This window comes from Hipposideros armiger, unplaced genomic scaffold (assembly GCF_001890085.2).
Source record: "Hipposideros armiger isolate ML-2016 unplaced genomic scaffold, ASM189008v1 scaffold_640, whole genome shotgun sequence".
In the NCBI taxonomy this organism is placed as follows: domain Eukaryota; kingdom Metazoa; phylum Chordata; class Mammalia; order Chiroptera; family Hipposideridae; genus Hipposideros; species Hipposideros armiger.
Genome location: NW_017731990.1, coordinates 553455 through 578521, shown reverse-complemented (window position 1 = coordinate 578521; position 25067 = coordinate 553455). Strand labels below are relative to the sequence as shown.

The following is a 25067-nucleotide window of genomic DNA, read 5'->3' as shown; positions in this document are numbered from 1 at the left end:
AAAAAAAAAAATGTTAAACAGAAAAGTGCAAAGAAAATAATAAACATAAAAATCAGGATAGTGGCTACCTCTAGGGTAGAGGAGAGAAAAGACAACGGGGATAGGAAAGGAGCACACTGGCAGCTTCAATGGGATTGGAAAATGTTTCTTTTAAGTGTGTGGGTTCACATATTCATTTTATGTTTTAGAACATGTATCTCCACATGCTCTTTTGTATGAATCAAATATTACATAAGGAACACTTTTCAAAAGACTAAAAGGGAATGTATATTCCACATCAATCTGACCAAACCAACCCTTAAAGTCGGAACCCTTAATTCCGACTCTAGTATAAGGCTAGCCAACAGGTTCCCTTTCACAGGCTGACTTGACAGTGGCTGCTTGGAACCCTGGGTAGAAGGTTCTGAGGCAGAGTACTGGTGGTAATTAATTCTCCAGTAACACTGTGTGTCACATGCGGGAGTTGGAAAGCATGTACCACTTTTGCTATCCCTGGTCTAGAAGAGTGGAACGAAGCCTACCTTCCTGGGATCTAGACCTGCTTTTATTGTCACAATAGCCCTAGCCCTAAGACTAGACACAAAGTATACAACAGATCCTTCAGTCTAAAAAAAAGGTATCGGCAGTCATTCTTTTCTGGGAGTATTACTGTCTTGGAATTCTGGCTGTTTAAGGGTTAGAGATGGTGGAGAGAAGGGAGGTGGGTGTACTATAAATGAATAACAGAGATCTTTATGGTGATGCAATATTTCTGTATCTTCTTTGCAATGGTGGTTACCCAAACCTATACATGTGATAAAATGGCATAGAGCTATACGTACATTGTACCAATGTCAATTTCCTGGTTTTGATGCTGTACTGTAGTTAAGATGTAACCATTGGGGGAAACTGGGGGAAAAATACGCTGGATCTCTATGTGCTATTTTTCACAAAAAGAGAGGGAAAAAAATAATAATAATAATAATAATAATAATAAAAGAATCCTGGCTGTTTTAGCTACTATTCACTGAAAAGAGACTGCAGGAGAAAAAAATAATTTGGTTAATTGAGGAGTTCTGTAATTACATTTTTATTCCATATAAAATAGTCTATAAGACAAAGAAACAGGTTATAAGAACTCTACATTATTTTTCATTTAATCCACGACTCTTAGCTAACACCAAGAAAATTTTACTCACATACTAAGAAGCACATAACTAGATTAACTTACCACATCAAGTTTTGCCCATGCCTCATAATCATAAGATTTTATCCTGTTTTTTGTGTTTTCATCTTTGGTTTTTTTAGAAGACTCTTTAGCTTTGCCTTTCTTCTTTTTCCTAAAATTCCTATTTCGAATAGGAGGTAGGTTCTAGGGAGGGGGGGGGAAAACACATTTTGAGTACTGCTCCATCGCTTTTTTGTATAACTAGCAATGTTTAAAATTCTTTTTAAATTATATTTCAAGTAAGAAGTGGTTTTAAATTTAATTTTCAAGTGTTTAAAAATATCAATTTACCACCTTCACTTCTAATAATTTATGCTTTAAAAGTTTAATTCATCCTTAGACAAATGTTGAATATTATTCAGTCACGAGAAAAGTATTACCTACAAATTTTAATTATACACTTAATTTGCAATCCTAAATTCAAACTTCAAAAACTACCTGATCTTCTGCCTTAGTACAATGAATTGGCAGTAGTACAAACGGCAAACTGAACTGCCTCCATCCACATAATCACATACAGCATGAAAAGGCTATCCCTATTTTAATGAACTGTCTTTAGAAAAACATTTAATTGAACCGAGATACTATCTATATGTTAATGGCAATAGTGTATGTTACTATGTCATCAAGTATATAATTGTATGATATACGTTATATACACAACTACATATTTTATGCTATTCATTTACCTTAAGAATTATCACATGGTCTTCTTTTCAGTAACTGTTCACTAACCTGTCTTAATATAGTTAATACAATTATTACAAAGACCTTAAAAAGCAGAATTTTTCATAATGTTGACAGGAAGCAAATCACTTCAACTTCAGTATTTTCACAAACCATTTTAAAAGGTGCTTTATTTTAAAACAAATAATTTTGCTGGATTCTGAAGTAGGAATTTTATTAAGAAATTTAATTAAGAAGTTTACCTCTTCAGGAACACCATTCTGTCTTCTTAGTTCCATATCCTTTTGTTTAATATCTTTTTCCCAGTTTTCTAAATCCCTCATAAAGTCTTGTAATTCTTCTGCATTTTGTTTCACTTGTAGTTGTAATTCAATTGCTTTATTGTTTGAAGTCATTATGGCCTGCAGAGTTTTGACCAGTCAACCGCTGATAAAAATTAAATAGAATTACATGGTTTAGTTTTTTGAAACCTAGCTAATGACTTTTTACCTCTTCATAAATGGTCAAGATACATGGATAGAAGACAGCCTAACGTGCAGAAAGAGAATATCAGTATTATTATTTTTTCAATGAGGCAATCAATGTTTGCCGAATAAAAAATGAAAAATAAACAAGTTTGGGCATCCCCATAATGCAATATGAATGAAAGGCAATGGGGAGGGAATTACTGAAATTAGCAAGTAGCCCGTAGTAGCAGATTGGCTGCTCATCTCTAGAGTTTACAAATGTATCCTAATTACCTCCTTTGTTCCTTTTTCTTTCAACATTTATTGAACTGTTATGTGATAGATTTTGTATCAAGATTTAGGGTTGCAAAAATTGGTAACACAAAGTCCCTTGTCTAGTGGAGAAGGAAACAAAACAATCAGACACTGAGTAACAAAATATCATGCTAGGCAGGGGTTTCTCAACCTTAGGACTATTGACATTATGGGCGGGATAATTCTTTGTTGTAGGGGGGCTGCCTGTGCATTGTAAGATGGTTGACAACATCCTTTGCCTCTAACCAGCTAGTTGTCAATATTACCACTTCCCCTCCAGACTGTGACAACCAAAAATGTCTCCAGAAATTGTCAAATGTCCCTGGGAAGGCATAATAACCCCTGGTTCACAACCACTGTGCTAGAGATATATACAGATGCTATAGGACTGACCACAAAGGACAGGCGTAAATCAGGTGGTAAGGTGGTGCGTTCAAGGAACGAGGCCCCAGAGCTGTTACAACTTCAGCCTGAGTTTCAAAAGGGGCCAGCCAACTGATGTACATAGAGGAGTGGGCAGGCAGAGTGAGGGACTCTGAGGGAGAATGATGGAAGGCTAATGAGGTGGAAATGAAACAGATCTTGAAATTGTCGGGCCATATGGTCTGACCTATAGTCTGAAAGCTATGTGACAATATTAAGGTGGTAAAATAAAAGGGACATGATGACTGATTAGAATGAGGAATTGGGGAGCAGAGGAGGACTGTCTCATAGATTTCTTTGTTGGGGACCTGGTAATATTTATGGTGCCATTTTGAGTCAGGAATCACAATTTGAGGGCCGGCCGAGTGGTGCGTTGGTTAAGAGCTGGTTTGGGATGCCAGAGGGCCCCGGTTCAGATCCCACATATGAGGGCCAGTGACACTGCCCTCCGCAGCTAAGATGCTGAACAACAGCTCAACCTGGAGCTGGGCTGCCATGAGGCGCCTGCGACGGCGTAGGCTGCAGCCCCTGCTGCAGTGGGTTGCCATGGGCTACCGTGTGTAGCCAGCAGCCAGCGTGAGCGGCCATCCAGAAGCAGGCGACTGATCTGCCTCACCTGGGAAGAGTGCAATGATGGTGCCAACTTGGGCCAGTGAAGCAATGTCCGCCACAACTAGACTGAAGAACAAGAGGACAGCAACTTGTCTGTTCCCCTTCCCCCAATTCCCTAGTGCTGTTCCCATCCCCCAATTCTCCAATTAAAAAAAAAAAAGTTTCAGGATTGGAGGACAAGTGAAAAGACAGACATTTCAATTTGAGTCCTCATGGGACATAAGGAGGATATATCCAGTAGGCAGTTACAGAGAGCTACAGATATAAATTTGGGTGTCACTAGCATAAAGGTAGAAGCTACAATCATGGGATTTGAACATGTTTAGTCACTGTAACTATGGGTGGGGGGGTGGCAGGGGGAGACTCTGGAGAAGACTAATAATATTTAGAGAGCAAGCCAAGGAAGAGATGCCCAAATTGGAAAAACGAGGCAGTAGCATCTAGGGAGCTGGGAGGAAAACCTGGAGAGTACTGTCACAAAAGAATATTTTCAAGAGTTCAAGAAGGCATGCCACAGAAGTTGTATGGGGGAAAGAAAGTATATTATATATAGTCATATAAAGGTTATTGAAAAAAAAACTATTGAGAATTTTAACGGAATTTTTTAAAAGAATGGAAATATAATGAGCTAAGTAAATGAGATTATTAAGCGAGGATTAATGTAATTTTGTCTTTGATAAGATTGCTCATGTGCCACATAACCACTTTTGGGTCGAAGACGGACCACACATATGACCATGGTCCTATAATTATAATGGAGCTGAAAAATCCCTACCACATAGTGACATCACAGCCACTGTAATACACACATTACTCACATGTTTGTGGTGATGCTGGTGTAAAAAAACCTACTGCACTGCAAGTCATATAAAAGTTGCGCACATACAATTCTAATTATGTACAGTACACAATACTTGATAATGATAATAAAGGACCATGTTACTGGTTTATGTATTTACTATACTATACTTTTTATTATTTTAGAGTGTACTCTTTCTACTTATTAAAAAAAAAGTTTGCTCTAAAACATTATGCCGTGTTACAAGAGCTGCAGTCTCTTACATCTCATGTTTACCGTGTCTCGTCATTGCATCATTTTCTCTTGTGCTTGATTTAATCTAAGTTGTTTTGTACAGTAACACGCTGTACGGGCTTGTGGCCTAACAAGCAACAGGCTGTACCATATCTCCTAGCTGTGTAGTAGGTCACACCATATAAGTTTGTGTAAGTGCACTGGACGATGTTCGCCCAACTATGAATCGCCTAATGACATTCCTGAGGACACACGTATCTTCATCGTTAATTGGTGCATGGCTATAGTCTGATGGAGGCCCGTGGGGAGAAACACGGTGAAAGAGGATACAGGTATAGGAAAGGGGATGAGTGATGGGGGCAAGGTCCCCAAAAGGTGAGAAGAGATTCAAAGCTTAAGGGGGGAGAGTAAAGGGGGAGTAGAATGGGAGAGATATGAATGATTAGGAAAGGGATTCTCGGGAAAGGGACCGTTGCAAACGCAGACAGGTCTGAACCCCCAGCCTAGCCTCAGAAAGTAAACTAAGTTTAAGCTTCTTTTGGCCAGTGCCCATGTTTGATCACATATGTATATCTCATTAAAAAAACAAAACTAATACAATGCTTTGCTGAGGACTCAAAAATATGACTAAAAGCGCAGCCAGCCACTAAGATGCTGAGTAAGATCAAAACCTTGTCCATTTCACCCATCACCTCTGCCACTCCTGCAGGCCCAACTACTCCCACGGAACCTGCGGTGGGGGCTGAGGTCCAGGCAGGCAACCAGAAACTTCCAGAGCTTCAGGGTATCACTTTCATACCTAACAACAAGGCGGGCATTGCACACCCACGCCGAAAGGGGGCGGGCCCCACCAAGGTCTTCTCCGGAGGGTGAATCTGCGGTCCTGACCACCGCAAAATCTCTCACTGCCCCGGGGTAGCCTGGGTGGAGGGACCGGGCCGCGCGGGTCGAGCCCCGACAGGAACGCGCTCCCCCGTCCCTCCCCCGTACGCCGCTACCCAGGACACCGCCGAGCCAATCAAAGGCCGCGCCCCCGCCCGCCCTCACCCGGGACCCACGGCGGGGCCCACTTCTCCCGCCAGGCGACCCCAAAAGCCTTCTCGGCGATAACGGCAAACCAGGCTCACCTCACCACGCCGTTAGTTCCCGCACCTTCGCCGCGTCCCGCCCGCAGCAAGTCGCGTCGAGCCCCGCCTTCCTGGGCTTTTTCCCACAAGTCCCCGCGTGCCCTTGCCCCGCCCCCTGGAGCGTGCGCAGAAAGTCAGAGATAACGCTCCTTTCTTCTCCCAGCAGAATCAGCTTAGAGAATTGACAGGTGTATTAATTCAAAATCTGATGCCTTGCCTCCTTCTAATATGATTCAACTTAACAGGAAGTAACCCAAAAACTGCAGGGTCGCCCTGACTTGTTCTGATGCCCAAAAGAATAACGCCTTGAATATTTCCTTGGACTTCCCTCAATTTTATCCCTAATATATTTATTTGCCTTGTTGATGTCTAATGATATGTCACGACCTTTGTAAGTATGATAATCATGTGAGAAAGTTACTGTTTCTCTACTGTGATTAAATAGACGATGTAAACTTGTAATTCTGGCAGTTTTGCAGAGTTCTCCCCCCCCCTCCCTTTAAGTGTTTATATTTGGCAAACCACTTCTTCAGTCTGACCTTACGCCTTGCAAGTAAACTTTCCTTTTCTAAGTGTGTCTATCTTTGAGTCATTCTAGAACGCATATATTAAGGTCTGTCTTTAGATGTAACCTGGGTTACAAAGCAGAAAGAATATGAAGCTTTTAACATTTCTTGCTTTGGCTTCCTGTATGAGTGCGCTTTTTTCATTTTCATAACAACTCTAAAATTGTAAAAAATAATAATTTTTAATGCCCACAAAAACAGAAACAAGCAAATATTTCTATTTGAAACAGCTTTATGATCTCAAACATTATTCCAAAAATCCACATCAGTGGCTCTCAAGCTTGGCTGAACTTTGAAATCACCTAGGGAGCATGAAAAAATTTTATTTCTAGGTCCCGTACCCAGAACTTTGATTTAATTAGCGCAGCCTGGGCATCATGATTTTTTTTAAAGCACAAGATACAGCTGTACAGTTGAGACTGGGAACCATTAATCCAGGTAGTGGTCAATGAAAAACTGCCCAGGGGTCCTCCCTTACAGGAGATCATTAGCTAAAAAAATTTAAAAAAATAAAAATTAATCTAATAAAAAACTTTAAAACAGATATTGATTTATAGATGTTCTTAACAAAAGCAACTGTATTTTTTTTTAATTAATTCTGGCAGTCAATAGAGATGGGAGAGAAAGGCTGATCTAGTAAAACCTCATAGACCCTTGGGTGAATCCACTTTCCTCCTTCTCTGTCAAGTCACATATTAATCAGACAATTGCTTAGTCGTACAGAATCAAGGTGAGAGGAGTTACTTGAATGGTCTTGATGGCCACCATCACCTAATTTCTGAGACTCTCATTGTCTTACAAAAAAAACTATGCCTGTAATGGCAGCCTTCTCTCTGCAAGGGAGTTTCAGAGTTTTTACTCTTGGCAGTCATGTGCTCATCTAAAACCTACGAATTCAATAAATAAGGAAGAGGAGGAGACGAACAGATATTGAGGGGCAACCAGTAACCTCTATCCCAGGCCTAAACAAGTATTCTTTGAAAAAATAATGAATGAATAGATAAATCAGTCAATACTGCTAGACATCCAGGAAAAGTGTTGACTAGCCTGAGGGAAAGGGTTAAACTTTGTAGTCCTGATTCTGCTACTTACTAAGAATCAATCTGAATTTAGTCTGTAAACTGAGGCTTCATCTAAACCACAGTTTAGGTATAATTAAAATGGTGAAGATAAAAATACCTACTGGAGTGAGAAAATGTATGTAAAAGGCACATACATAGCGCAGCTTGGCACATGGTAAGAGTTTAACAGATGTCATTTCCTGCCGCTCCCTCCTGCAAAGCTAAGGCCCAGACCCTAGAATATGTGGTATCTCTCTGTCTCTCTGTCTCCAACTTGGCTGCTTAGAAGACATCTGAAGAGGTCTATAAGAAGACATGCACTGGGCACCAGAAGATGAAGGTTAAGGTTGATAGCAAGGAAGGTGAACTGCTTCTCATAGTGCAAAATGAAATCTGCATAATAAGTGAGACAAGTAAGAATTGTAAGAAATAAGCATGTTATTTTACATTCCTTATCTCACGACAATGGTAATGTCCCTACGTTACTGATCAAGAAACTGATCTGCATAAGAAATTTGCCCATACAACCAACAAGTGACTGGTGAGATACCTGGGCAGTCTGACTTCAGAGCCAGCACCTGTGACCACCATGTTCCACTGACCCTGTCTTGCTCATTTGACTGTGAACTCCCCTGAGGAGGGCATGGTGAGGCCCTGTTTCATCCATCAGTGCTTCGTAACTTGCCTGAGCTATTCCTTCATACGTGACATTCTTCTAACATGTGCCTAAATGACTATTTACAGTGAGAAGCCCCTTGGTGTATCTCTGTAGCACCTCCTCTTCATTCAGTTTGGTCAGCCACTGCAACCACAGAAGTTGCACCCAGAGGTGTTCCTGTGTACATGGTCAAGGGGCTGGTTATTGGGACTGGGGACCACCAGTCCCCATTTACCTGCTCATTGTCTAAGTGCAGTGCTCTTTCCACTCTTTTTTTTAAGACTTTATTTTTCAGAGCAGTTTTAGGTTTACAATAAAATTAAGAGGAAGTTACAGAGATTTCCCATATCCTTATGCCCCCACACATGCATAGCCTTCCCCTACCATCAACATCACTCAGCAGAAGGTACATTTTTTTTTAACCAAGGATGACCCTACATTGACACATCAGAGTCACCCATAGTTTAAGTAAGGGTTCACTCTTGGTGTTGTGCAATGGGTTTGGACAATGACTATATAGTTATAATATCATACAGAGTATGTTCACTGCCCTAAAAATCTGATAATTCCAATATCCCTGCTATGTCTGGTTCTGACATTTGCTCTATCTCTTCAGATTGTGTTTTTTGACTATAGGTATACTTTATCATTTTTTCTTGATGGCCAAACATGATGTCCCAGTAAAAGGAAATGCTATCAAGAGGCCTTTAGTAATGTGGTGGTGAGGTGTGGGGGGAGGACAAGTCCTATGATTAGGCCTCAGTCTCTTAGTGAGCCTGCTCTTCTGGACTGTGAACTTCACAGGTTTTTCTCAGGTTTTTTCCTTCCTCCTGAGATGGGACAGATAGCTACAGTAGGCTGGAGTTGGGTATTTTCCTTCTCCAGGTCGGTCAGGCTCTGATACTATCCCAGCAGGCCAGGCTCTGGAGAACTATTGTAGCTTCCCCTGAGGACAGGCTTTGTTAGGAAGGATACATTTTTAAAGGGTTTCTTTTCTCCTGGCTGTGCCAGAAGTCTGAGGGGATTTTTCTCAGACATTTAGTATAGAAACCTAGTCGGACTCCTGGAGGTAAATCTTACAATATTGTGGAGGCTCATATGGCTGGGTCCCCCGGAGTTTTTAACTCTCGGGGCCATCTACACTGAGCCTCCAGCCATTCCTCAGTTACAGTCCAGCCATTCCTACTCCAGCACTGGTGTCCTCGCCTGAGTTTCTGCCCCAGTAAGCTGTCTCTCACTATCTTCGCCTGTCTTTCCAATCTTGAGGGCAGTGGTTTGCCTGTGCCCTCCTTTCTCTTATGGCTCCAAGAAGAATTATTAGTTTTTCAGCCCATCCAATTGTTAGGATGGAGTAGTGACTTCCAAGCTCCTTCTATGAGAACCCGGAAAGCAGAATACACTCCCGCTCTTTGTATTACAAGTCCACCAGGAAGAATTCTCTCCCCATCTCGGCTAGAGAGACTTGAGTTGTCAAGATACCACATTCTCCAAGACATCCTGAAGAGACACTAAAGCCAGAAGCAGCACCCCCAGCCCCCTGCTCCAGGGAAAAGGAAGGGAGATAGTTGAAAGGGGCCAATGACACAGAAGAGACACATTTCAAGTTTTCTTAAAATGACTTTAATTGAAGACTCGAACCCTCTAAACTGTATTTCAAGCCTGGCTCTGAGGGACAGCGTCTGGTTCCCAGTGGGGTTAGGGGAGATGCATAACTGAGGTTGGAACCCAGTCTCCCTGATCTTCCATTCTAGAGTTTATGCAAATTATGGCTGATGGATAAGTCTTAAAATAATTAATGTTAATGACACCAAGCTACAGGCTTCTTTCTTCTTCTGATGCAGAAGTTTCCTCCTGTGAGGGAACTCTTTCACAAAACTATTTGGGATCAAAATCCAGCTCTGTAACTGCACTAAATGTCTGTAAGTAGGAAGATTCTTGATGCAGTTACTAAATTAGCAAAAACCCTCAGGCAAGAAGTTGACCCCTCCCCAGCCCACTCACTGCACCAACCCATTCCCCTCTCTGTCCAGCACTGAAGTTCTCCCAGACCCTGTTCTGAGAGGATCCAACCCTGGAAAACACTGTGCTTGGTTTCCATGACCTGATTTCTTTGAGTCCCCAACATAGGGCTGAATCACAGTTTGCAGAGCTGTGTACAATAACAGCCATTATGGTAATCCTGAATTTCTATCAGCCGTTCTTCCTAAGAACAGTTGATAACATCTTCACAGTAATAATATCATCAGGTTTGCCCTCTCACCAACCCTAGAAACAAGAAAGGGTGCAAATCCCTTCCCTTTACATTATAAGGAAACATGAGGCCTGGAGAGGTCAAGGACTTGTTCACAGTTCCAGCTCCCGTCAGAGCAAAGAGCTATGGAGGGCCCACCTTCTCTGTCTGAATGCTGTTTCCAAAATGCTGGAGGACAAAGATTTGACTGTTTGTCTGCATTTTTCTAATTTGTATCTTTTCTCTCTTTCCCATCTGGATATTTCTGGATATGGGAATCCCTCCCAGTCTCCTCCAGCCCAAAGCAGATAGCACCTCAGTCCTAAGAGCGCTCACTGCCCTCATGCCCCTTTCTGGCTTGAAGCTCTATTGGGTAGAAGATACCACGTAGGCTGTGGCGATGTACTTCTTGCCATTTCCATACGTGGACTTGTCCCAGGTATAGGTCTGAATGGCCAAGGGATGTCCACCGAGGCTTAACTGGCACCTGCGGGGGGAAAATCATCAAATCATAGGGATCTGCTTTACTCACCTTGGGTCCCTAGGTGGGAAGGATCAAGCACAACCCCTGCAGAAGGGCTCCATCTTGTCTTAAAAGGCCTCTGAGAGAGTTGCCACAGCTTGAGTCAGCTCCCCACGCGCAGGGAGCCCTTTCAAAATCTGTGTCTTATTTTCTACTTAAAGAACACTGCTCCTCATCTTTCCCAGACCAGTATTTTAAAGTCCCAAATCATAGAGCTGAACCCTCAGAAATTAAATGTCTGCTTAGGGTTGCAGAAGCAGCAGGACCCAGAGTCCTTAAATGTTAGAGAACATGAGGCACAGAGGTTTCAACTGTTCTCTCTGGGTTCCCCCCAAGCAGCCTCGGGGGGCAATTAGAGAGGCTTGGCGTACCTGGGCAACTCCATTTCTCACTGTTTTATATGTTAAGGTTCTGCTGCTCAGATGAAGCTTGGCAGCCATCAATCTAATCTAACCACTTCATTTCCCAAGTGAGAAAACTGAGGCCCAGAACGGTGATGTGTGCGTGCCCTCTGAGCCACCGAGTGGCAGGATCCAGGTCTCCTGAGGGTCCTGGCTGAGGACAGCCTGTGGCCCCAGCCTGCTCCCCAGGTCCAGCTGGCCCAGTGCTTACCTTTTGCCTGGCCTGGAGATAAAGCACAGGGAATAGAGCGCAAACTCAAACTCGGGGCTGCTGCCAATGAAAGCGGAGCCCACTTCCTTGTAGTAGCCGTCCCAGTTGAACTGCATGGCTAACACGTCGGGGTAAGACTCCCACTGGGGACAGAAAGGGTGTCTGGTGAATACCACAGAGTGGAGGCAGACTGGAGGGTGGCAAATGGCAGCAGTCAGCTACGGTTTGTTGAGGGCCCATTAGGGGCCTGTGTTTAGGGATTAGGGATTCTTTAAATCAACAGAGTCAATAGTCGGTCCTGCTATGATGTATAAACCCCACTCAGACCCTCTGTCTGGAGCTGCCAGTGCATGTCTCCCAGGGAGGCCAGGGTTAGCATTCATATGACCAATGCCTGAGGAGCAGGGACATAACTGTTCCCTTGGCCCCCACACGTGGAAGACAAGGACCATTTATTGCCCCCAAATTATTCCCTGACACGGGGCAGCAAAGGTTTCTTTCTTATAAAATATAAGGAGTTTAACTGAGACGTGCCAGACTGAAACTTCCAGCGGACACCACATTCTAAGGAAAGCCAGGCAGGAGGTAATTATGTGTCTTTGGTTCTCCCCTCTGAGAACACTCCCCTGCCCCCATCCTCCCATCCAAAGATGATGCCCTCTGCCTCCTTCCCCTGCTGTTGTGAAGCCTTCACTGTTTGGAAGGGAATCCCAGCATCCTGGCTGGCTCAACCCACTGTCCAGCAGATGGGGAAGTCATATTCACAATCCCCCTTAGGCTGCCAGTGAGGGTCAGGGTGAGAGACAAGTCTGACTGTTCAGAATGCAGAATGCAGGCAGGAAGCCTGGGTACTAACAAGGTGTTTCCAGCCCATGGGTCAGCATTCAATACTCACAGGCCCGTCATAGATGTAACTGTAATAGTCAACCAGGCCCTCCTTCTCTTGCATGTAGAAGCGGATCCAGTTATGGAAGCCAGTGACCTTGCCTTTTTTGACTTCGCCTATAAATAAAGAGTCCACAGTGGGTGATCTGGGACTACCCTCCAACCCCTTTCCCTTTACCATGTCAGGGCTGTCTCCCTTCTCAAGTCTCTGACTCCTAGATTGTCCACCTGCTCAGCCCCTTGCCCAGACTTCCCAGAGTCCCTCGCATCCCTCCCTTTCACCTCAGACCCCACTTTCAGCTCAAGCCCTTGGGATAATTCCCCCTCCTGGCTGACCCTGGTGACCAATCTGAGATATTCCTCTCATCCATTTCCTCAGAAGCAAGTCAGACTTGGTGGGAGCCTTAGGGCAGGGGGGGAGGAGTTGGGGGGAGGACAGTGGGGAGAAAGACCAGGGCCCTCTTGGGAAGCAGCTGACCAAGCCCTGGAAGCAGAGGACCATCCAGAGGTAGATGGCCATGGCCCTGAACAAGTCTCCCTTCCTACATGTGCCCCTTGGGAGCCCCAGTATCTGGTCTTCTTTCTCCCTTAAATACTCCAGAGAGACTGTTCCTCAGCAGTAGCTCCTCAGACCCCCTCCCTCTTGGCCTGGGAGTAGACGTGTCCCTCCCAGTCAGCTGGGGTGGCCGCGGGTGAATCAATGCCCAGCGGTGCCCTGTTCCTGAGGGAAGCCATCTCTCTTTATCCCTCTAACTCTTTCTTTCCAAGCACACTGGTCCCACCTGAGAAGACGTGTTCAAAGCCACTTGAGTCCCCCTCTTCATTGCCTCTCGAATAGAGCCCAAACCACATGTTCTTCAAGTCACTGATGAACTCTTGCTCTGAGCTGTAGCGGTCTGGGAGGAGGAACACAGAGGACTTAGGAGAGAGTGGGAGGCAAGGCTATACCCCGGGAAGCAAGGAAGGGCACCTGCTCCAGCACGTCAGGAGACACGTGGGTTCAGCCAACAAATACATTCAGTTGTTCGTTCAGCAGTTATCTGTGGGACACCTGTTTTGTGCCAGGCCCAGATCTAAAGGCTGAGGATTCAACGGGGAATCAGAGAGACAAGAGCCCTGTCTTGATAGTTTACATTCCAGTGGAGGAGACAAATAATAAACAAATAAACAATAAGTAAACAATATGATTTCAGATAAGTGCTATGAAGAAAAGAAAGCCGCCTATTCCATGGTGCTGAAGGTGGGGATGGGGGTACAGGGCTCTTCTAGAAAGGAAGATCAGAAAAGCCTCTCTGAGAAGGTAGCACTACCCAGAGACCTGGAGGATAAGCTGCTGGCCTTGCAAAGATCTGGGACAAAGGCTCTTCCGCGTAGAGGGAACAGCAAATGCACAGACTCCAGAATGACTTGAACTTGGTGTTCGAAGAACGGAAAGAAAGTCAACGTGGCTGCAGCACAGCGAGCAGGAGGGCCGAGCAGTAGGAAAGGGGGTCGGAGAGGTAGGCAGTGGACAGATCACGTAAGCCATGGCGAGAGGGTTGGATCCCAGTCACACTGTAATAATAACAAAACTGTTTTCAATTCACTGAGGATGTTCTATGTGCCTGGCACTGTTCTAGGTGCCACAGTTAATAAGAATAGAGACACCACTTGAGCCCACAGAAACTAGCTCCAGAGACCAATCTCTTCATGACTCTATAGCTTCTTGGTGGGGAGAGAGCCACTGAAGGGTTTTAAGCAGAGGAATTATATGCTAGGAGCTTTGTTTTTAAAGGATCACTCTGGTTGTGTGTGTAAAAGGTTCAACGGGGCATATGAGCAGCTGAGAGACCAGTTTTGAGGCTAACACTCTGTCCAGGTCACAAGCGATGGTGGCTTGGACTGAGGTGGCAGCCATGGAGGAGGGGTGAGAAGCAGGCAGATCAGGGGTAGATTTTGAAGGTAGAAGTGATAGATGTTACTGGTGGAGGAAATGGGGATGGGAACAGTAAGGCAAAGAGAAGAAACAAATATAACTCTTCACTTACATGTATGACCTGAGCAACTAGATGAATTATGGTGTCATTTATGTGATAAGACTGAGGAAGAGGCAGGAACCATGAGTACTCTTTACACTAAGTTCTAAGTGGTGCCAGTTAGATAGGCAGGTAGAGGTGTCAAAAAGGCAGTTGCAACCCAAGCGAAAGGTCAGGGCTGGGGATGTAAATCACGGAGCCATCAAATATTGACTGTTTACTGCCCAGAATTGTGTATGTGGAAGATACAAAAGAGATACCTGACATTCGCTTTCAAGGACTTAAAATACATTTGGAAAACAAGACTAAACATACACAAAATAACCAAGAATGGTTTCACAATCTGAATGGCTACCACTTAACTTGGTGCCAGGGCTTTTTCCAATGGGTGCTTTACATGCATTAATCCTCCAGTTTCACAGTTAAGAATCAGATAGGTAAGAAAACTTGTCTAAGGTCACAACACTAGCAAGTGGCAGAGCCTGGAGTCAAACCAAGTCTCTCTGGACCAAGGTTTTTTGGGGGCCATACCCCAAACCCTTGACCTCTGAAGAGAGGCTGAAAGCCAGCTGTGAGCTGAGGCAAACGCAGCTTCATAAATGCAGTGGGATGTGAGCTATAACTTAAAGGACAAGTGGGATTTGGACAAGTGAGAAGGGTGAAGACAAGGTAAATAATGGAACAGCCTGGCCTCGGGATCAGAGCCCTGGGTTCCAGCCTGGATCTGCTTACAACTTCTTTTGTGGCCTTTGACAAGTCACCTAGCTTGTCGGGGCCTCCATTTCTCTCATTTGAAAAGTTGAAGGTCTCAGTCTTGACCTCCAAGATTCTCTCGTGTTTACTACAAAGAGAACACCAGGAGGCAGTGCAGGACTATGTCCTCCTTGTAGGGATTCCCTGTGTGTCACTGGCTTTACCTAAAAGCAGAGCATGTTACTAACTCTTACAGGGAGTCCTGTGGATGGAATGCAGCAGGGGTGAGCAGAGGCAATCCCACAGCCAGGGAGGAAAGACCTATACAAAGCTGGAGCCGCCCTGAGGCAAAGCCCAGCTGCCTGGAGTTCAGGAAAGGAATCTGCAGGACACTAACAAACACAACCCATGCCAAGAATTCCTGCAGCCCCAACCTTTTTTGGTCTGATTCAAATGTATCTCTATCTGGAGCCACTCCAACCAGAATCCTTCCCTGTAGAACTTCCCCCTCTGAACCTTTGTTGATTTTCTGTTGCCATTCCCCACCAAAATCTTGGAGTGGGCTGACCTCTTTCCTGGACTTAGAGCAGGAGGAGGGAGCAGAATGAGGGACTCTCTAAGCTTCGAAAGTGGTCCTGACATTGGGGTCAGCTGAGGTGGCTGACAAGTGCCCTATGTGGAATGGGGTGCCTCATGGTCCTGCAGAGAACCCCGAGACTGCTGCAGTGAGTGGGGGGACAAACAAGGCAGCTGAGAGTAAATCAAAAGATGGGGTAAATTCCAAGACAGAGGACCCAGCTCCTGTTTGGGTCCACAATCTCTCTGGGTTCCTCCCTGGTCCCCTCCCTGTCCCCTTCCAAATGTGTAACAGCCACCATGGAGTCCCCACCTGTGCTCTTAACCTCCCCACTGGGGATCCCCTTGAGGTGCCTGGTTCTCCTGTAGACAAACCCGAGTCCTCAGCACTGCCTCATGGGACCTGGGGAGGGCTCACTCACTCTGGTGATGGAGGAAGCCATAGAGTTCCTTCATGACTGCTGTCTTCATGACCTCTCTGAGGAAGGCGTCCTGCTCAGCCAGCTGCAGGGCACTGAAGTGCTCCCCATGGCCCGTTGCCCGCTGGTAGTTGTTGAGGAGGTTGATGAAGGCTGCGTAGGTGGGCTTGGAAAACAGCTTCTCATTGACGTACGTGAAGAGCCTGAGGAGGTGGAAGGAGGCCCAGTGAGAGGCCTGAGATGGAACACAAACCCTTCCAGGAACTGCCAGACAGGCCGGGACAGGCCTGCGAAGGCTGGGTTCAGGAGCGGAGTAGGGACTTCAGATACCCTTGAAGGCCACGCATGAGGCCGCTCTTTTCTTACACTTCAGCTCTTGAAAGGTTTGCTCTGTTCTCAGCCTGGCCTGTCACAGAAACCCTCCCAACAGGATGCCTGCAGTCCCTCAAGATGGCTTTATTTGTCTCTGGAGATCTAGTTTTTTTTTCTCTCTCTCTCTCTCTCCCTTTGATCCTGCCCGCCTGGAGAAGAAAAGAGCTGAGGCATCAAAACAAAGCAAACTTGGGGGAGAGACTTCGCAGGAAGAGGAGTGAAGGGAACTCACGGCTCCGGGCAGTGATCCACTTGGTCTCCGGTCTCAGAGGGTGAGATGAAGCTTTGGCTATTGAGAACGATGTCGTCCTTCTGGGCTTTGTTGGCGTCCACCTTGTAGATCTTCTCAGAGATGGCCTGCAGCTCCTCCTTGGTAATGGCATCACTGCTGTGGGAGAAGCCCTCTGGGAGGAATTGGGGGAAGGGGTGTCTCAGAGCAGGAGGGAGGCCAGGGGAAGGCAACTATCTGTGTGCATCCCCTTCTGAGCACCTTCCAGAAGCTGACAGCGAGGGAGAGGGGCTGTGACCAGGCACCCCAGTGGCCGGAGGACAGGGGCCTCAGGCCTAAAGGGTCATTAAAATCAGCACATGGCCGTGCCCACAGAATGTCTACACTGCTTCCGTCCTCTGCGAAGGTTCTCCAACTTCGGCATGCATCAGAATCACCTGGAGGGTCTGTTAAAACACATGGGTGGGCCCCAGGAGGGTCTGTTAAAACCCTACCCCCCAGAGTTTCAGATTCAGTAGGTCCAGGGTGAAGCCCTAGAGTTTTCACTTCTAATAAATTCCTAGATGATGCTGACACTGCCCACTCAGAACCCCCTTGGAGAACTGTTGGTCTAGAGAGTCCTTCTGTTCCTGGGCCTAGGCTAAAGGGAGCAGGAGACGGACCTTGGCCACACTGGCTCTCGAAATCCTTGCAGCAGTTCCCAAACTCTGGGCAGCGGACATTGCAGTGGCATGTGTGGTGCTTGTCGAAGGCTTCCTGGCAGCGGCCCCGGCAGGAGTTGGGTGCCGAGTACAAGTCTGAAAGAACAGGGAGGATGTGGGGCGGTGGTGGGGGGGATGTGCTGGGTGGACCTCTAGAGGTCGCTCTGCCATGGCTAGTTCCCCTCTCAGCCTTGCTCTCCTTACTTGTCTATTAACGATCTCCAGGGAAGGAAAACAAACAGGCTTCATTGGTGCACACCCTTCACAGTCAGGAAGTCCTTTCTGATTCCAAACTCTACTTTCTGGCCTGTTGTTTTTATAATCGTCCCACTCTAAAAATAAGATCTCTTCCACTTCCCTCTCTGGCCTCTCCACAGGCCTCACAGTCTCTTTCCTGAAAACGCCCCCAAGCTGCTGAGGCCCCCCCAGGCTTATTGCTACCCTGGCCCCAAGAGTCCAGCGAGCCCCTCTTAATACCTCCAGGTGCTGGATTTGGGGTCCATCTGGCTTAGGCCAGGGCCTGTTGCCTCTGGTATGGGTGCCCCGCCCCTGCCACCCCTCTCCTGTCTCTCCTCCTTTATCCTGAAGGCTCTCTTCGGGGAGGCAGACTCACTGCTAGGTGGGACCTCTTCCTCCAGCTCCAGGAATGGCTCTGGCTCTGTGGGGTCCTCTTCAGCTGAAGGGCAGAAAATTAAAGTCATCAACCATCCCCTAGGCTTCCCTCCCCCTTGTCTTTGGTTCTCAGTTCTCCCAGCCTCAGGAACAAGCATATACAGTGGAAGAAAATACAAAACAGGGCTTCTGGCACAATGAATAAATACCAAGTGAAGGAGGAGACTGAAAAAACTGAAAATGGAAGCTAGAAGGGGACAGATTATTGAAAACTTATTAAAACAATCCAAAACTTGATTGTTGTGGGTCTCATTTGTCAAAGGGGGGGGGGCGGGAGTGGGGTGGGGAGGAGGCAGGAAGCGGTCCCTTCTGGATTGCAAACTCGGGTTTTGGATATGACTTTTCTCTAATGGAAGTTGGTAGATGGATAGGCTTGGCACGCTCCAAATGATAATACCCTCACTTAGGAACATCCCATACCTATACTAACTTCCAGTCAGAGGCAAGGGCGAAACCCTCCCAGAGCCTCCAGGAATAAGCACTGTTTCCTGAGATACCAGCTTCCCTTCTTTCTTTGTAACACTTGACAATAGCCACAAAGGCTGTGTGTGGGGGGGGAGAAGGCGTGTTCAGAAAAGCACATTCCTATTGCTGCTCCATTCCATCTGCCTGCAAGCTTAGTGACTGCAGCCTCCACTGTGGGCTGAGAAGGGTGTGGTGGGGGTGGGGAGGAAGAGGAGGAATGTTCCTAGGGACTCAGAGCTCCTCTCTCATCACACAGGGGAATAATTTCCCCCCAAGAAACAACGCTATTACAGTGATTCAGAATCTGTTAGTGAGTTTACTGGGTACTATTATGTTACTACAGTCAGAACCATGAGTCAGGTTACTGATTCAGTCAGAAAACATCTTCTGATCACTTACCCTGTGCCAGGCTGTGTTCTAAATGCTGACAGGGTTCTTAGCCACATTTTATACTAATAGACTTTGGTGAGCTGATCTAGAGTATCAACCATCATTGATAGTATTTTGAGTTGCAGATCAGAGAGTTAGAGAAGAAATGGCTTCTACCCTGAGTGTTGTTTCTAGCAGGATGTGCCAGCCTGATGGTCCAAGGTGAACAGGCCTTTTTGTGTCTGCTATATGGGGCACAGAAGCAGCAGAAATGGGGTAGGCTCTGAATCTGACAGTGGGCTCTGAGCCTGGTTCTCCCTGCCTGAGCTTGACCAGCAGAGCTTCTACTAGTTATATATGGTGTTCCTGTATAAATTGATTGAAGTTTCCTTCTGGGTGGAAGCAGCTCTGTAAGCACAGGACTGGGTCAGCAGATAACCACCTTTGGGCAAATTAGGAAAAGGCACTTTTCAAGGGTCTCAGCAGACACAGATTGGCACCAAGACACATGGCTTAGCAAGAAGGATACAGATTCCATTCTGGTCCATTTTGCCTACTCAGCCTGGTGCCCTTTACAGTGCACAACCTACACAACCATATACAGTGGTCTTGCCATTATCTGGCCGTTATCTACCACGGCTTCAGTGACCATGTTTTCCAAACTGGGAGTCAGAACACGTGGTTTGACAGTGAACTAAGCAACACTTCCTATCACAAAGCAGAAGATCATTTGTCTGAAAGTCTTAAACATTGGCAGCACAAAGAAGGGGATTATTCAAAGTGGTTTTTAAAAATGACTCATTTAAAACTGTGCCATTAAAGTAGCAGAAGAATGATTGGCTTTTGAGAGCAGTGCATGTGTCATTTAATTGCTGTCCTGGGAATGACAGGTTGCAGATGTTGCAGCCACTCAGTCTACTCACTGTAGGAAAAGTGGTGGCAATTGTGACAGTCACTATGATGCCATGCAGTCTTCCTGGTAGCATGCAAATTGGAAAAGGTTGCTGCCATTTTTATACTTTTGTGATTGAAAGTGTTGAATAACAATTGGTAATTTAATACATGCCAAATAATATTTTTATCTTTTTTTTTTTTTTTAGAATGACTTATATGTTCAAGATACTGTTGTTAATCCTGATCAGATAGATAATCCGGGTAAATGACATCTGTTTTTTATTAAGTTGGGGTTTTAGACTGGGAACATTCTAGAATAGCTGGGACAAGTAGTAGTCAAATCCTGAGCCTGCAGTGCCCCTTAGTGCCATTGTCCCAAGCCCTCTAAGCCCCATCATTAGTCCTGAACCCTGCTCTGGACTGATGGACACCCAAGCCAGCGGCCCCTCAGGCAGGCTGGGCACGGACATGGCCCAAGCTGCTGCTCTTTCCAGACCCTTCACCCCCTAAGGAGCCTCACTTGTGCACAGGTGCTCATAGTCTTCACAGCAGTCCCCGTGCGAGGCACACCGGTGGTCACACTGGCAGGCAGCATTCCGGTTAAATTTCTTATGACAGCGAGATGCACATGACTCCATTTTTCCTATGGGCAGTAAAAGTCACCAGTTCAGCTCTGTGGGGATCCTGTTCTCCTCACCAAGGTACCCCCTGCAGGAAGCTTCACAGACAAGGGCAGGAGCCCCACCTGGCAGGGAAGTTCATCTCTGTCTTCAAGGGAGAAGTCCAACCACGGTCTCCCATGCACAATGTAAACCTCCCACTGCCCACTGTCTACCATCCACCACCCACCAACTATTGCAGGGCACATAATATAGACCAAGACCACAAACTCAAATGCCTACAGGGGCTAGACCTGTGACATAAACGAGTAAAGATGCAGTGAGACAATAGGAAGAGGCGGGGACTGTGACACACCTGGGGGCAGCGCTCTGCCTGAAATTGGCAGCCACTATCAGCTCCAGCCATTTGCGGCCGTGTTAGGATGTAGGCCAGCGGTTCTCAACCTGTGGGTCACAACCCCTTTGGGGGTCGAACGACCCTTTCACAGGGGTCGCCAGGTACTCATATGTGGGCGTATCTGCATGTGGGCCTGGAGACGATAGAGGAGCGGCGTCTCGGTTCCTAAGACCATTGCAAATATGTGTTTTCTGACGGTCTTAGGCGACCCCTGTGAAAGGTTGAGAACCGCTGATGTAGGCTCTGTGTTGCCAGAAACTCCTGTTTTTCAAGAGAAGCCTTCATTTTTGTGTGACATTTTCCAATTTTTAAAAGATTCAGGTAGATCAAAGTAAGGTCTGTGGGCTGGGTGTGGCCTGGGGGCACCTCTTCACCTGTCCTGTAGATGAAGGTGAGTCACTGCTGCTCCAATGATCCCACCTGCCCTCTCCCCTCTAAACCCTCCCCTTCCTTTCACCCTGTCCCATGTAAGTCTCCTGCTTATTCTGCCGCCCCCCCTTCATCTGGCCTCCTCTGCACCCCATTCTCCCTGTGTCACATCTTACTCTTTCTTCAAGTCTTCAGAATGCATTTTTATGCTCAGGGTGGGGAAGGAGGCGGGTGTGGGTGAGAAGCGGCAGCTGGAATAAGATCTGTTACATAACCACAGACCACATCCCTTACTCCAGCCAAATGGCTTGCAGAAAACAAGCTTTTGGTCACAAGGGGCATACAACAAGACATTTTAAAAGAAACGGTACAAACCCACTACCACTCCTAAAAAAACAAGCCCCGCCATGACCACCACAGCAAAGACTGTGGAGGGTGCGAGCCAGTGCAACAGCTGACTGTGGGGGCCCTTCCTTCCACTTGGGGCTTTAAGGGTGATAACAGAGCCTTTGTTTCCATTTGAGGTTCCTGAGGTTTGGATTTAGAGAGTGCTGGGTTTCGGGTCAGACTGTGGGTTACGAAGAATGTCGAGATCAGAGTCCTAGTTACTGTTAGCATCGGAATTTGTGTGAATGGGGAAACTGAAACCTAATTTGGGCCAGGGCTGGGGTTAGTTAGGTTTAGATTAGGAGGTACAGTTAAGATTTGGGCTTGAGTTAAATGTATTGAGAAAGTAACAGTTTTGTGCCGATGTCTGGATAAGGAATGGGGGTAGGTTCCACACCACATTGCGGAGTGCCAAATGTGTCGACTAGGAGAGGAGAAATTAGCCCAGTTTTGCCATAGATTAGATTTTGGATTTGGTTCTGATTGTGATTTCATAGTATCTCAGTTTAGCCTGGATTGGGGCAGAGGTGAATATTAGGCATATGGATTTAGTTACCGTTTTGGAGCCTGGAATTGGGGTTTATACTGTGCTAATGAGGGTGGCATAGCAGAGAAATAAGAAACCTAGACTCGGGCACCAAACTGCTTGGGCCTAGGATTCTGGTTCTGCTGCTTTCTAGCTATATATTCTTGGACAACTTATTTGGTCTGTGCCTCAGTTTCCTTGTCTGTAAAAGTGTGATAATAATAGAGCCCATCTCATAGAATATTTACAAGAATCAAATGAGTTAATATTTGTAAAGCATTTAGTGGTAAAGCATTTAGTACAGTCTATGATATGGAGTAGCACCATGAAAGTGTTTTGTTAAATAAACGGTGGCAATATTCCATGCCCCTCTTCAAGGTGGCAACTGGTTCAGACGGGCTAGAGCAGTCTCCCCTCCCTGCCGACATATTTAATGTAGCTGGCTCCCTCCCTGGGTTTCAGCTGGGCCATCCCTTGGGCTGGGGTGTCAGCACATTTCTGTTGCTGACAGCACCCTAGCTGACATCATCGCTATAGGTCTGTTTTCTTTACATCAAAGAGGTATCAGGTCAAGGTGAACCTAGGTCCTGAGGCAACTTCACGTTCTATACAGGGCCTCCAATGTGGCCAGGAAGGCAGGCCTCTGATCAAGTCGATTGTCCCTAAAAAAAGACCAGGCCCAAGGTCCCTTGTCCCTTCGGGCCCAGGGGAACTCCTCTTGAATCTTAAATGATGCTCCCTTGGAACCTGAATGCAAAGACCTAAGGAGAAAGTTTCAGGCTGGGAGGAAGGCTCTGTCAGCTGCCTGCCCAGTCAGTCTGGCAGTACACCCAGAATCCAAAGGGAGAGAACTCAGACAAAGCAGGGCCACATTTTAATGGACTAGATCAGCAGAGTCCAAGGAAAGAATTCACTCCATTCCAGCAGCTGGCACCAGTTGAGACAGGATGTAAGTGAATAGTCAGCTCTGTAGCGCTCAGGAGAACACCTCCCACTGGCCAGAGTTGAGTGGATGTTTTCATCTTTGTTCAAGAGCTTTGAACCCACTAAGAAGCCCAGGCCAGGGATCCTTCACGCTTCCCTGTAAACTTGATGGGCTTTAAGACAACCTTGGGATTTGAATGGGGAAGGGAGGGGCAGGAGGGACTTTCCCTCACAGGCACCTCCTGTGCTGTTCTGGGGATACTCAGGTAACTAGTCACCCTGGCTACTCACCCCGTGCCCCACCCCACACCTACTGTTCACACAAACGCTCTGCATGTGCCTCGCTCACCAGCCAGGCACCTGATTCACTGCTCCAGGTATCATTTGCCCCTTGTCCCTCTGCCCCATCTCTGACTCTCTTTCCGCTTTTCTTCATTTTGGCCTCTCTTGGACTCAGATTCACCCTCCATTCCCTGTGAAGAGCTTAGCCACACCCCTCCCAATGAAATGCGACATTTCTCTGAACCCTTCAAGATGTGATTATGTCAAAACACTCACTCGCTGTCCATATTACCCACCAAGAGAGACTGGTCCCAACCTGGGTGTCCCTATATGCCAGTGCTCAGCCCCTCTGATAGTTGGGGCATCCTATATCTGTGCCTCTCTCTAGGGGGCCCAGATGCTTTTCCCATGGAGAGCTAGTCAACCAAGAAGATGCTTTTCCAGCTTCCTGCCTCAGTTCACTTGAAACAACCAAGGACCTGAGGCTGGCGTTGACTCCCCCAGGTGATTTCTGTTCTTGCATCCAAGTTATGAAATGTTGGAACAGGACAGACAAGAACAGAAGCTCTTTCCTTCCACCTTAAGAAAGAAGGCATCACCCATTCGCCCCTCACTTCCCCATCAATGCCACAGCCAAGCAGATCACCACCCGCAGGGGCCAGGGCTCCACCTGGACTTGTGAAACCACTGTTGCCTCTCTGCCCTTAGTGATCCCCCCCTTTCCCAGGGACCAAAAGTCTCGAGTTGCTCTCTTCTCCTGAGACTGGGCTGTCCCAAACTGGAGGCCACCCAACACTAAGCTAGAAGTTCTCATGCCTTCCCTGCCTCACTCTCTCCCACTGGCTCTCCGCCACCCAGGGCCCAGACAGAACTGATTTCCTGGCTGCTCAGCAGTATGTGCCAAAATAGAGGTACATGGTCCCATCCAGTGTTGGGAGGCCTGGAAACAGCTTTCCTCTTGAAAGCTTTCCCATTTAGGAATCCCATCAGGGGTCTCCTTATCCACAACCTGCTGAAAATGACTCCAAGAATAAGTTTCTCCCACGAATATTTATAATCCTAATCAAAGCCCCAATTCACTGAGGCTTCACCCCATGTATGGTGCTTCTTATGCATTATCTTATTTAGTCCTTGCAACAGTCCTGTTTCAGAACCAGCTGGGTTGGGTGGGATGGGCATCAAGCGCTGATCCTTTCTCCTCTGGGCAGAGGAAAATTCTCCCCACACCCTTCAGCTCAGCCCCCTCCCTTTGCACTCATTTTTACTCACCCATTAACCACCAATTAACATATCCACATCAGCATTTTGCACAGCTACTAAACAGGAAAGTGTTCCCATTCCTCTGCTGGTCGCATTCCATCCCCTGTGCCACTAGTAACTGTGGGCCAGGACCCTTCTCTATGCTTTCGTTCTTCTAACACTGGAACAAAGACCGATTCCTCTGACCACCTGTACAGCACCAGGTAGCACGTGACCCACCTCCTGGTCAGGGGCTCTCCCTCCCAGTTTCCCCTGAGCCTTCTCATCTCCTAAGGCTTTACCCACACACACAGGTCCCACCCCAGGCAGTGGAGGGAGTAACCAAGGGAAACCAGGCCACTCAAACCCAGCAAACCACAGCCCCAGCTTTATACGATGATGCAGTGGCCCTGACAAACAAATCCTTAGTGAGATCAAAAGGCAGGTTGGACTAAGGGATGCTTGGGGCTGATCTTCCAAGGTGTCAAGAAGGGGTTTCCATGACATTAGTCCATCAGCCCTGCAAGTCCCTT

General features: G+C 46.6%; 2 protein-coding genes across 4 annotated transcripts in view; both read right to left on the bottom strand.

Moving 5' to 3' along the window:
• The window catches only part of RPAP3 (RNA polymerase II associated protein 3), a 31461-nt gene extending 25521 nt beyond the window's left edge, over window positions 1-5940 (bottom strand). The window contains exons 1-3 of one of the 3 annotated variants that reach the window (XM_019625869.1): window positions 5851-5940; window positions 2137-2320; window positions 1211-1351 (exon numbers count right to left, since the gene is read on the bottom strand). In XM_019625869.1, the coding sequence (XP_019481414.1) occupies window positions 1211-1351; window positions 2137-2289 (294 nt within the window). In that variant the 5' untranslated portion in view covers window positions 2290-2320; window positions 5851-5940. Of the gene's footprint in view, window positions 1-1210; window positions 1352-2136; window positions 2321-5522; window positions 5629-5850 lie in introns of those variants that run through there. The other 2 variants (XM_019625870.1, XM_019625871.1) reach the window with 2 other exon arrangements.
• Window positions 5941-9759: 3819 nt separating this feature from the next.
• On the bottom strand, window positions 9760-24698 carry ENDOU (endonuclease, poly(U) specific). The gene is made up of 10 exons (XM_019625831.1): window positions 24565-24698; window positions 20311-20433; window positions 18004-18066; window positions 17352-17486; window positions 16693-16864; window positions 16092-16291; window positions 13168-13281; window positions 12396-12502; window positions 11501-11643; window positions 9760-10852 (listed from the first exon to the last, which is right to left on the bottom strand). Exons 1-10 carry the CDS (start codon window positions 24566-24568, stop codon window positions 10732-10734), a joined length of 1182 nt encoding a protein of 393 aa, XP_019481376.1. The 5' UTR covers window positions 24569-24698; the 3' UTR covers window positions 9760-10731.
• Window positions 24699-25067: the final 369 nt, after the last annotated feature.